This window comes from Sylvia atricapilla, chromosome 21 (genome assembly GCF_009819655.1).
Source record: "Sylvia atricapilla isolate bSylAtr1 chromosome 21, bSylAtr1.pri, whole genome shotgun sequence".
Classification (NCBI taxonomy): Eukaryota; Metazoa; Chordata; class Aves; order Passeriformes; family Sylviidae; genus Sylvia; species Sylvia atricapilla.
Genome location: NC_089160.1, coordinates 7,815,564 through 7,827,799, shown reverse-complemented (window position 1 = coordinate 7,827,799; position 12,236 = coordinate 7,815,564). Strand labels below are relative to the sequence as shown.

General features: G+C 40.1%; 1 protein-coding gene across 3 annotated transcripts in view; it reads right to left on the bottom strand.

Moving 5' to 3' along the window:
- The window catches only part of ACSL4 (acyl-CoA synthetase long chain family member 4), a 28,736-nt gene that overhangs the window by 3,735 nt on the left and 12,765 nt on the right, over positions 1 to 12,236 (bottom strand). The window contains exons 2-15 of one of the 3 annotated variants that reach the window (XM_066334100.1): positions 11,218 to 11,264; positions 8,967 to 8,989; positions 8,468 to 8,707; positions 7,977 to 8,154; positions 6,254 to 6,363; positions 6,025 to 6,163; positions 4,611 to 4,761; positions 3,480 to 3,603; positions 2,658 to 2,729; positions 2,430 to 2,569; positions 1,840 to 2,012; positions 1,560 to 1,634; positions 1,103 to 1,294; positions 493 to 607 (exon numbers count right to left, since the gene is read on the bottom strand). In XM_066334100.1, the coding sequence (XP_066190197.1) occupies positions 493 to 607; positions 1,103 to 1,294; positions 1,560 to 1,634; positions 1,840 to 2,012; positions 2,430 to 2,569; positions 2,658 to 2,729; positions 3,480 to 3,603; positions 4,611 to 4,761; positions 6,025 to 6,163; positions 6,254 to 6,363; positions 7,977 to 8,154; positions 8,468 to 8,695 (1,697 nt within the window). In that variant the 5' untranslated portion in view covers positions 8,696 to 8,707; positions 8,967 to 8,989; positions 11,218 to 11,264. Of the gene's footprint in view, positions 1 to 492; positions 608 to 1,102; positions 1,295 to 1,559; positions 1,635 to 1,839; positions 2,013 to 2,429; positions 2,570 to 2,657; positions 2,730 to 3,479; positions 3,604 to 4,610; positions 4,762 to 6,024; positions 6,164 to 6,253; positions 6,364 to 7,976; positions 8,155 to 8,467; positions 8,946 to 8,966; positions 8,990 to 11,217; positions 11,265 to 12,236 lie in introns of those variants that run through there. The other 2 variants (XM_066334099.1, XM_066334098.1) reach the window with 2 other exon arrangements.

The following is a 12,236-nucleotide window of genomic DNA, read 5'->3' as shown; positions in this document are numbered from 1 at the left end:
ACATCAGGTTTGACCAGAATAAGACTTTGCTGTCAGTTTATTCATGCCCATCTCAGTTTAGCTCCCCAGCTCCACCTGGGGTTTAACCTCTTCTCTGCAGCTCCCCCTCAGGAAGGGACAGAGAAGAGATTGGGACTATTCCCAAAACTCACTGGAAAGCTTTGGATCAGGTGCTAAGTGTCCAGATTAACTTTTCCCTGGTATTCTGACAGCCAAAACATATGCTAATATAACTATTTTTAATGATATATACCTGTTTAGGGAAGGGATGGAACAGCAAATTATCTGGATAGGAGAAATGCCACCAGAAAACCAGCTCATTTCTTCAGCTTTTAGGGAATCTGGGAACCTGTGCTTCTTCAGACAGGCTGTTTGGAACTTGTACTCTGATGGAGAGGGTTATTAGAAGGAAACCATGGAAAACTGCAGCTGGATCAGAGCCTGTACTTCATGTTTGCTCTAAACACAGTTTCTGAATTAATTCACTCTCACCTTTTGGCATAAGCACAGATATTGTCAATCAATGGGCAGTTCTTCAGTGCTGCCTCTACTTTGCCCAGAGATACATATTCTCCTGCTTGGAGCTTTACCAAATCCTTCTTACGATCTAGGAGTCAGAAAAAAAAAAGAAAATTTTGTTTCATTTAAACTTCAGCATTTCCACACACTCATTTCTATACATACCATATGTCTTTTGGGCTATGCCAGATCTTAATAGACAAATTTTAAAGCAGCTAATTAGCTGCCAAATTTATAAAGATTTCTGTAAAAAAGTGTTACAGCACTACACTTTTTATCACACAGCTTGTAGGAAAAGACCCTGATTCCAAAGCTTTATAATTAATACAAAAGTTCATCTTGTATTTATTCTTTAAAGTCCACATGCTAAATTTAGATGATGATAATGTCACAGGAAATGGCATCACTTCCAAAATTTTACTACAGCCATGAGGACTTTTGGAAATGTGTTTTACACTGATTCTGTAAATAGGTAACCTTAAATAGATTAGCCCAGGCAAAGCCAACAGTATTAATAACATGTTTATAATTATGGTTAGGCAATATCTTGTAATATATTAAGGTATCAAAAGCTGAGGCCCACCTATGATCTGCAGACACCCATCTGGATGAAATTCCCCAATATCTCCTGTGCAGAACCATCTCTGGCCATTCTCATCAACAGAAAACTCTTCTGTTGTCTTCTCTTCATTTCTAAAATATCCCATGGAGACGTTGGGTCCACCAATTATGATTTCTCCTCTAGGATTAGGCTTGTCTTTATTGGTATAGCCCCCTGAAAACAACAGCAGTTCTTTTTTAGTAAATTATTTTTATTAACAGTCCCAAGCAATTATTTTTAACTTATATATCTTTCTGCCAAGAAAATACTTTGAAGCTTCAGTTTGAGGTTAAAGCACACTAACTGATGACTTTAATCAAAGATAAAGAACAACTACTTCATATGCTACATCTAGCTAAGCAGACAGGCAAAGACACCAGCAGGATAATTTAGCAGGGGCTAAATTAATTAGTCTGAAATCAAAACTATTACTACTCACCTTCTTGCCAGTCTCTCAGTTTTATTTCACAACAAATGAGAGGAGCTCCAACTCTGCCAGTGCTGTAATCAGCAACTTAGGGAGAGAACAAGAAAGAAAACCAAGATTTTTGTTATTTGAAATATGAAAAGGGTGTACCTTATCTCAAGTTACTTTACTGCAGAACTACAGCTGTAGTGTTGTAGCTGTAGTTTGACTTGCTTTAAAAAAATTAAGGATCACCAAAGCACCATCTGTATCTATATCTTAATTTCTGTATTTCCACAGGTGCTTTAAGTACCTTCTGTGATGGTTCCAGCTCCACAGGTTTCTGTCAGTCCATAGCCTTGCCCAACAGGACAGCAAAAACAGATGTTCATGAATCTCTGGGTCTGAGGGGACAGTGGTGCTCCTCCAGAAAGCATCATACGGACATTCCCTCCCAGCAGGGCCTTGATTTTTTTAAACAACAGTCTTGAAAGAAGGCAAAAAACATTAAAAATTACTCACTTAACTCACTTTTCTAAGAAAACACAAACTTTCTTTCTTCCTTCCTATCTGCAACACCTTAAAAATTAACTTTTTCCCAGATTTTAATAGACAGCAGGGCTAATCCAAACCCGGAGGCAGAGTTTCCTGTAGCTTAACAAACATTCCAGTTTTATCACTTAAAAAAAAAAAAAAAGAAAAAAAAGAAAAAAAAAGAAAAAAAAAGAAAAAAAAAAGAAAATTAAAGCAATGAAGCAAGCAGCTGTCTGGAAGATTAGTCATTACCATGAAATATCTGTTTCCAGTATGAACTTGGACTACTTCAGTTACTCATTAGGAGTCATTTGCATGTCAGATGAGAACTGTCTGATAGCTCAGAGGATCATTTTTCATGCTACTTACATGTTACACAGAGGTGCATCATATCCCCTCTTGATCTGTTCCAATTTGTAGTCATAGCCTATCTTGAACAGAGTTCTCTGAATATAGTTCATCTCTTGAACTTTACTCATAACATTTTTATAAATTCTGTCCATTATTTCCTACAAAGTGTTAAAAAAGGGGAAAATTACCACACAGGACAAAAGACAGACTTTTTTTTGCTGGACATATCTGCTTCTGCATACTTACAGGCACAGCTGCCATCAGTGTAGGCTTCAGTACAGTACAGTCTCCTTTGCTTCCCTTCTTAATTTTACTTGACTGCAATAAGGAAAAAAAAGTCAATTTATGAAGCTGAAAACCAAGCAGGGCTTGAAAGCTAAAGCACTAACAAAAGGAGGAGAGAGATCAGCATTAATTTGTTCAAATCTCTTCCCCTGTTCCTGTGTCATTTTGCCCGATTGTTATGGAAAGGATAATGATTAACATCTATTTCAAGCAAAATACTCAATCTTTTACAAGTTCACTTTGTTTCTCTTTCTCTTACTTCCTCCCTCTAGCACTTGCTTTCTCCTCCATCTTCCTCTGGGAGCTTGTTTTGCTTGATGCAAATCTCTCTACAAGCAAAACATACAGAGGTATCTATTCTGGCTTAATTTACTCTTATTTACCTGAATTGTTAAAGGGAAAAAGGCAAAGGACTAAATAGAAGATCTGCAGTAAAGAACTGATAAAGTGAGACCAAAACTTAAGCTCACTTTAAACAGTTCAGCTGCTCTATTAAGAGCTGTTCTTACCCTACTATCCAGTGGAGAACCCCTATAGCCATTTATTAGGACTGCTTTTAGATATCCTAAGTATCATAAAAGCAAAGGTTTTAATAAAATTTACATGGTACAACCCACCACTGTTCACCAGGAACATTAATTTGCATCATTTTCTGAAGAACATTTACATTGCTGAAGTGTGCCATACACATCAGCATTTCTTTACTGAAGGAGGAAGCTGAGCAAGGAGAGAAGAGAGTGCAGAAGCTGAATTTGCTCCCCACCTTGCTCTGCCAGCCCTCACCTGGTCTGAGAGAGTGAGAGGAGAGGAGTAACCGATCCTGCAGCCGTAAGTGATGCAGGAAACTTCGGCTGTCAGCTCCAACACATGGGCCAGAGGCAAATAACCAATGTAAGTGTCCTTGGGTCTGGGAAAGAAACAATAATGAGGTCACAAGTGGACTGAAAAATACCATTTCACCATTTTATTGAGTGCCTAGTTATCACTTTTTGACTGACCTGGGTCACAGGTCAGCTTATTCTCCTGCATGGGTGTGATTTCAGCCACAGCATATAAACAAACTGGGGAAATCTGCCCTTACTGAAATCAGTGTAAATTACAGGATTTGCCTGGTTTTCTATGAAACTCTGATTCCTTAGTCCATTACTGCTATTTCCTCTCCCTGTGGGAGGTTTCATTCCAGTTACAAAATTAGGGTTGAAATAACTATACTTTAAAATAATGACCAATTATTTATAAAGCCCTGTCAGTCATCTTCTAGGATTCATGACTAGAAAGAGCAGATTTCAGGAAGTTAATTGCTCAGAGATTTCTCAGCAAGAACCTGAGAGCTGTCAGTGAGCAGCAGCTTTCAGCACCCAGCCAGAACTGGGGTTATTTCCTCTCACAACAGCAACAGGGCTGGTGTCAGCTCTTGAACCCCTTGTGAATGAAGAGACAAATACACACACCTCCAAGTAAACCTTCCTCAATGTCAGGGAATTTGGACTTGGTTTTACTGCTTCAATGCATCATTTATTACTTTTCTGCTCCTTCAGTGAACTGCACCCAAGAGTGGTGTCTCCAGGTCAATAAACTGATTCTAGCTGCCTGAAAATATCTAAAAACATTTCCCAAGCAGCACTAGAGGAGGAATCTTTTATATAGTGGTATCCTCTGACCCTCAAAAGTGCAAAAATCCATCACAGACTTAGAGCTAAGGGTAATAATAATAATAAAAGCAACAGCATGTGAGAAAACAGCTAGACAGGCATATTTTTCAAACAAGGGAAGTTCACACATACAAGACATATTTCTTATAAATTAAAAGTAGTGGCCTCACAATAATATGAAGAATTTTGATAACACAGTGCCAGCAGCAGACTCTATAAATGTGACATTTTGGGGTACACAAGACAACGAAGTGTTCCTTACCCCAGGCCAGGTATTCTCTCACACTGTCCTGTCATTCCAGCTATTAAGTTTTTGTGCATCATCATCACTCCTTTGGGTCTCCCAGTGGAGCCACTGGTGTACATGACTAAAGCCAGGTCTGTAGGAACAGGTCTGCTTGGCAGAATGCTTGCTACAAAATTCAGGAGAAAAAAGCTATTATTTAGTCTTTAGCTACTTTCTAAATTATTTCTGTGATTAATCAATGAGCAAATGTCTGTAATCAGAGTGAAACAGGTGCTTCATGGAAGGCCAGCAGAGTGAGCTGTTGGCCAGTGCTGGAGAGAGCAGGGGGAGGGAAGGCCAATTTTCAAAGGAATGATCAGTGTTTGAGCATCTGCACAATCTGGGTGACACTTTTGTCACTGTGGTTCATAGCTGGCTGAAAGTTTCATAGAAGGAGCCTTTGGAAGACCAAATAAAACTGTCAAAGGCAGCAAAGGGGAGAAATACAACAGCACTGATGAAAAACAGCAAGTTGAGTAAAAAACAAAACAAAAAACCAAGAGTCTTTCAAAGCCAACGTTGTAGAGGTAGAATTCCTTTTAACTCTCCCCACTTTTTTAAAAAAATATTTTAAAATAAACCTTCATCAGGTAAGCTGCAGGTTTAGTAGAAAAGCAGTTAAGCTTAGAACACTTGGCTTCTGATTTTTGTTCGAGTCCTCTTTATTCTCAGGATGCCAATCATCAGCTTTCATGGCTCTCACAGTGTCTGAAGGAAGGAGGTTTTTTAGAGACCCACAAAAACCCACCTCTTAGGGTCACAGCTGGTCAGCACCTCGGGCTGATCAGAGATAAGCAGCTGTGATGAGGGTGTGTGTCCCAAAGCTCCTTGGGCAGTTTAGCTCCTCCTTTACTCCAGAGGGAGACTGCTGATGTAAGGAGAACAGATCAGCAGGGTTGGCTTTTCCTTCCTTAAAGCAGATTTTTATAGTTACTCCTGCTGCCCAATGGGGCAAGGAATGTAACTGTTATTCCTTTAGCCTTAAGTGCTTTTTTAGCTACAGCTTGGTTAAGGGAATGGTCATTTCCAAGCAAAAAACCAAAAAAAGCTTTAAGTGCTTGCTCCTCTTTTCTTAGAAAAAAATAGTGGCAATAAGATAAATACAAGGCAAGATTAGCAGAAAATGAAACATTAAACTAGTTTCTATTTCATTTCCTAAAACAAAGATGAAGTATTAAATTATTCTGGTTATGGTTTTGAAGTTAAAAACAAAAGTTTTATCTTGACATACATGAACAAAAGACATAAACCAAAGTTTTTGTTTATTTAAAGGGAGCTGCAGGATGAACTGGCAACCTCCCACTGCCTTTGTTGGTGACAAAGGCCACCCTTTGCTGGGTGGGGGATTTTCTGCTGCACATCCCTCTTAACCCAGGTGTGATTCACTTACAGTTTTCTGGTTTGGCTCCCAGCTCTTCCACTGCCTGCATACTGTGAATCTCCACCTTCTCAGGGTATTCTGATTTATTCACCGTTTTCTTGTCCACATAAATGATATGTTTCAGACAGGAGACTTGTGGCAGTGCAGTCTAGGGAAGAGAAAATGAAATTTTTCGTAGTGCACTGTCTGAACTGTGGGGTTGCTTATAGCAGGGGAGGATGGTAAATTACCAAATTACCTTCAGTTTGGTCTCCAGGAGTTCCACACTGGTGACCAGGTATGATGCTCCACACTCGTTGAGACCATAGGTCACTGCCTCTTCCCCCAGGGTGGCATAGAGAGTGACAACTGTCACAGGCATGGCAAGAGGACACCAAAGAAGGGTTAAAGTCATACTAAATGCAGAAACTCTCGCTTTAGCTTACTGGAAAGCGCTCAGTTGGGAATTTCCTAATTTGGAAACGAAACAGCTTTTAATTTTTCCATGTCATAAATGTTATGGAACAAGAGACCTCTGGAACAAGGAGGACAGCTGGACAGGAAACATGTCTTTACTGAGAACATGGTCAGATGCTGAACAGGGTTCCCAGAGAGATGGTTGATGCCCCAAGCCTGGCACTGCTTAGGAGGCCTTTGAACAATGTTCTAATTAAGGCTGTAACTTTTAGTCAGCCCTGAAGTGGTCAGGCAGTTGCAAGGAACCTATAGTGGTCATCTACATCCTCCTGAAATAATTCTGCTTTTTCTCTCACAGAAAGGAAATTATCAGAACAGACAGATGCACCAAAAGCCAACAATACTGTACAAAGCAATCCCAGAGTAAGCAGCTAAGAGCAGGTGTTCTGCCCCTGACTCTGTGCAGCCACAGCTCAGCAGAGAGGTGACACTCAGACATTAGAGCTGAAAGCTGGGCACAGCCACAGGCTGCTCTGCACACTGTCACTGCTGTCCTGGCTCCCATGGAATCAGTGATGGCAGCAAGGCACACTATCAGACTGAGGAATCAGACTCTTTTTCACACTGCCAGATTATTTTTAACCCAGACTGGCTGCAGGAATGCCATTAAGTGCCTCCCAGGCACAATGGAGTTCATCTCTCCCCGTTATCTCTCTTCTAAAAAACCCCTTTAGTACCACTGGCTATCTCAAACTGTAACCTCCAAAGACCATTAAAGGAATTTAACAGCGCTGTGACAGAGTTCATGCAGAAGAGGAAGAAAAGTGATGTTGTACAGCTATTTCTTATTGCCTTTCAAAGTATAGGGATCCACACCAAATTAACCATAAGCAAAAAAACTGGGTTGTGGGTCACAGTATGTTGTGTGCAAAATGGGAACTGGAGTGCTCAGTAATGACTGCAGCTCACCAAGGAGTCTGCATGCATTAACTCCCATTAGAGATTTCTGCAGAGATTTCTGACAGCTTGAATAAAAAACCAGAAAAACCATTCATTATTGTAATGAATTTGAGCAGCTTACAAATGTCACCAAAACAGACTGCCCACAGACTATCATACGATTTTGATACCATTCTTCTCTTCTGATAACCATTTCATCTTTTAGATGTATAATTTAGGATTCAATCAGAAAATACTATAAAAACATCCCACATTTTTTGGGGAGAAATGCAACTACTGACATCTTAAATGCAACTACTGACATCTTCAGAATATTCCAAACAACCGGAATAGTAAGTGCACTACTCTGTCATTTTAACATCTATAACGTTACTACAATAAAAAAACAAAAACAGTTTCATAAGTATAAGCAAGTTAATTTTAGGGATCTCCACAATGCATAGAATAGAATGAAAACTTTTAAGAACCAGACCCTCAGCAGAGAAAGTTCATGACGTTCTTACACTTCCAGTGGTAAGACTGGAAGACTCTAAATCCTTAACAGCCAGGTCTGTGCTGAGAAATGGGTCTAAAATCCATGAGAGGTAAGCAGGTTGAGCACTCACGAGGGAAGTTGTACTTGAAGCAGGTGAGAGCCACAATCATCCACTCAGCCCGGGTCTCACAGAAAATCACCACGGTGCTCTTTGGGGTCAGGCCCAGGGCAGTCAGTCCATTCCCCAAGCGAGTGATCTTCTCGTTTACATCTTCATAGGATAACCATCTGTAAGTTCCTAGAATTAACTAGAGAGGAAAAAAAAAGCTATGAATTTTCATGACAAGAAGCTTCTGGTGTAGCTTTACCAGCTGATGTGAGTTGGTGCATAACACCATAAGCACACAGTCTGCCATTCATTAAGAAACTGCTTTCGGTTTACTTGAAGTAGAATAAACAGTGCATCCTGTTATTCCTCAAGTACCATAAAATGAACAGTTTATTAGATAATGACTGAGGAAGAGCTCTAAAGGGACATGCATTGTTGAGGCAAGATACAAAGCAGCTCAAAACCGATTGAAAAACCAAGTGAGAATTGAGTAAAAAAATCCCAAGTTTTACCTTTTTGAATACTTTTCCGTTCGGTTGCATTTCATTTTCTTCACTCAGAATCTCCCTGGTTCCAAGACAGTCCTTCTTGCCAAACTTTGCTAGAGCATGGTCAAAGAGCTTGTCCAGAGTGTCTGCCCCAGGGATGTTGATGTGTGCCAGGGAGTCCAGGTGGGTGACGGAGCGATAGGGGCTCCCCGGCTTGTCCGAGATGGGTTTGGCTTTTAACCTCTTGGCCATTGCCTTTCTCCTCTTGGCATTGGTGAGAAAATACCAGGGAATGAATACCAGCACACTGTACAACCAGATCAACAAGTACACAGGCAGCAAGAGAATGGCACACATTTCTAGCCTATATTTCATTGGGGGGTGTGTTTAAAAAAGAAACTCTCTGCTGGAGTTCTGAAGCAGGCAAGAGCAAGGCAGCAGCGCAGGCTGGCGTGGGGAGAAGCAACAGGAGGTGAAGCTTTTAGGTAGTGCTGGTTCAGAGCAGCTGCAAAATTTTAGTAACCTTTGAGAGCCAACAGTAGACACCTACGGGCGAAAACCAGGGCCAAGCAGAGAGCAGGAAAAAGAAAGAAAAAAAACATTAAATTAGTAATATTACAGTTAGTTCATTAGTTTTTAGTCCTTCTAAGAGCTCATGTCAAAAGCATCACTGCACAACAGAGCAGTGAACTGCTCTGAGGATGAAAGTGGGTGAATGTTTTCTACTTGTTTCTTGCATCCACAAATATTTACTTTTCACAGACTTTTCCCTGCTATTTCTGTTTGAATAGTTCAGGGCTGTTGAGATGAAGTCTGTCCTTCACAACATAATATTGTCTTTAAGCTGCTTGAGTAATGACACAATTGTGTAATTATGGTAAAGGTCAACACTTGTTTTCCAACTAAATGTTTGTTCAGAGAAAAGGTACAGCAGATTGCTTTGCTGCTTTTCACAATATTCTATTGACTTCTATTCAGATTAAAATCTATCTTAACATATTCAAAAATAGTACATGGACTCCAAAGTCTACATGCTGTAATCTAAAAACTGTATAATATTCCAAAACTACCTTACAAACTTTGCTCCAGCAACTGCATTTTTAACCTTCTACTTTTCAACTCTGAATGTCAGACTCTTGCAAAGGCATTATGCAGATTTGCTTTTCCAATTTCAAAAACCACTTCAATACATGCATTTCAAACTCCAGGTATGGAAAACAGAATAAAAAATTGACTAATTTAACTCAATTAAAAAAAAATAGCCAATTTGGCAAGATTTTGTCTGCATATCAGAAACCATTCCTCATTCAGGAGAACTGGGCTTAACTAAGGACTGGTGGAGAGTGGGAGAAAAATCAAACCATCAATCACAGCAAACTGGGAGCAGTGTGCACTGGCATGTGAGGAGGGTGGTTATCTTTATCTTCACCTGCCTGCTGTGCACACACAGCTGCTGACACATCACCCACGCTGCCACACTGGGGAAATAAAAAGCAACAAGGGCAGGACCTCAGACAGGCAGGGGAGGTGGTGACACTGAGCCACCAGCAGGTGCCATGGACACCATCTGATAAACAGAATGGCTGAGAACAGGGCAATTCTCAGGGCTCCTGCAAGAATTAAAAGAACATAGGCACACCTCAGAATACACCTTTATTAATATATTTGCCACCCTCAGGTGATGAGGGAGGCTACAATTAACATTTCAGGTTGAACAAAACAACTGTCACTAACAGCAGACAGAAGTCAGTTAACAGGTTGGTGGGTTATTGAATGAGAATTTCAACATAAGCAGTTGTGTTGTAGCCAATTTCAACAGCTTTATGTGATGGAAGACTGAGAGATCTGCAGATATTGAAAACAAATATGACCACCACACTAATTTTGTAATTACAACTACAGAATAAAATTACTGTTGAATGATAGCCTAATCAACTAAGCTAAACTAAACTAAGCTCAGACTTGTATGGATGAAAGTATTCTGCATATTTCTTTTTATAAAAAAATGAATGCTACATTCTTTTCAAGAATTGATTCTGCTCTGGTGAACCTCACCATCGACCTCAGCAGAAAGGAGATTAGCTTACTTCCCAAAGCTCCAGTTTTCCAAAACGAAGGATTGTTGATTTATAACACAAATCTTGTATGATACTTTCATCCCATTTTTATCTAAAAACAGCAGCTGAGCTTGTGTTTCCAAGACAAGCCAGCCATGGCTCTAAGACATGGTAAGGAAATGTCAGGACACACCCACGGTTACACATAATACTACAAATTAAAATAATTAACCCCAGGGGGAACTGGGGCTGCTCCTCACCTTCCAACAATGAACATATGAGCAGGCACACTGCCTTGGAGAAAAGCAGAGTTGTTGAAGTACTGTAAACCATTTAACACAATGAGACAGAACCACAGCTTCTCTCTGGGCTGTGCAGGGGCTTGTTCAGAAGTGGTCAGACTGTGAGACATTACTGGCTAATAATCAAGGCCTGGCTAATTTAGGAAGGGAGGAGAGGAAGGTTGCATTTCTTTCATTTTGGAATTTCAGGTTAATTGGAAATACTTTGAAAAGTGTTTATGAAACCATAAAAGTTAGCTAGTTTGTACGTATTTGTAGCAATTTGAAAGAGAATCACATTTCTATCCTGACTAAAGTCAGTTGTAATTCTTGAAAGACATCAGTTGGGAAAACTTAGCGAGTGCCAAAAAGACAACCATGGCTTTTTCCTTTGAACATGCTCATGCAAACCTGACACACACACAGATGTACTTACAAGGGATCTCACAGTGATGAGTGAGGATTTTTCAGTGTTGATTAGATCTACAGGAAAACAGAAAAAAAGAACAGATTAGAAGTTGGGATGGTTTCTGCCTTGCAGAAAGGAGGAATCTTTAGAACTTCCACCCTACTGCTGTTAAAGAAGCACAGGCCAGGTGAATTCACAATGAATTCAGCCAGGTGCAACACAACCCATACAAGGGAGAGCAATTACAACACTGGAAAAGATGAAGCTCTAAACCACATTGGACAGACGAGAGATGACGCTGCCAAAAAGGAGCTTAACTTTTATGCGGAACTATTTCCTCCCTTTCCTATTTAAACATGTTCTGAATAAAATTATGAACAGAAGCTTAATGCAATTTAATTACCAATGAAACCCAGAAAGACACGGAAAAGACTTTCCTATTGCATGGGGTCCATTCTTCTGCCTCAAGGCAGAACAAGAAGCCCTTTGTCACCATTGACAGATGAGTATCAGCAGAAACATGAACTCAGGACTACCCATGGCACACACTGCCCAAGAGAGCATGAAGTGGATTGGGGTACTGAGGTAAGAGAAGAGTTTCCAGAACAAAAGCCTGTTTACAGAGGCAGTGAAGCCTCCTTGGTCCCATGACCAGGGCAATAAAAGATAGCTGTGTGTAACTGCACAGATAAGGCTCCAACAAGTCTACTGCAGACAGCTTTAACTGATGGTACATTAGTTACATTTTAAAAGCCTTCCCCATAAGTCTAAGACTTTTTATCAGTTTTTACTAAGTGAAACAGTTTTAAACATCCCTTGCAAAATTCTCCTACAAAGATTTTCTCTTGAAATATAAAGAAGAGGTGCCAGAATGTTTTTAGAGTTCCTGGCATGTGGCTGTGTAAGCTTTTGAACCATTGCAGGATCATCCCAAACTCGTGCTAAATATTTATCTTCTCTTAAATATACTGCATTTAACAGACTGACATACTCAACATGCAAAGGTACTTCCACAGCAGTTGTGTTCAGTTAGAAGCCAGACTTAG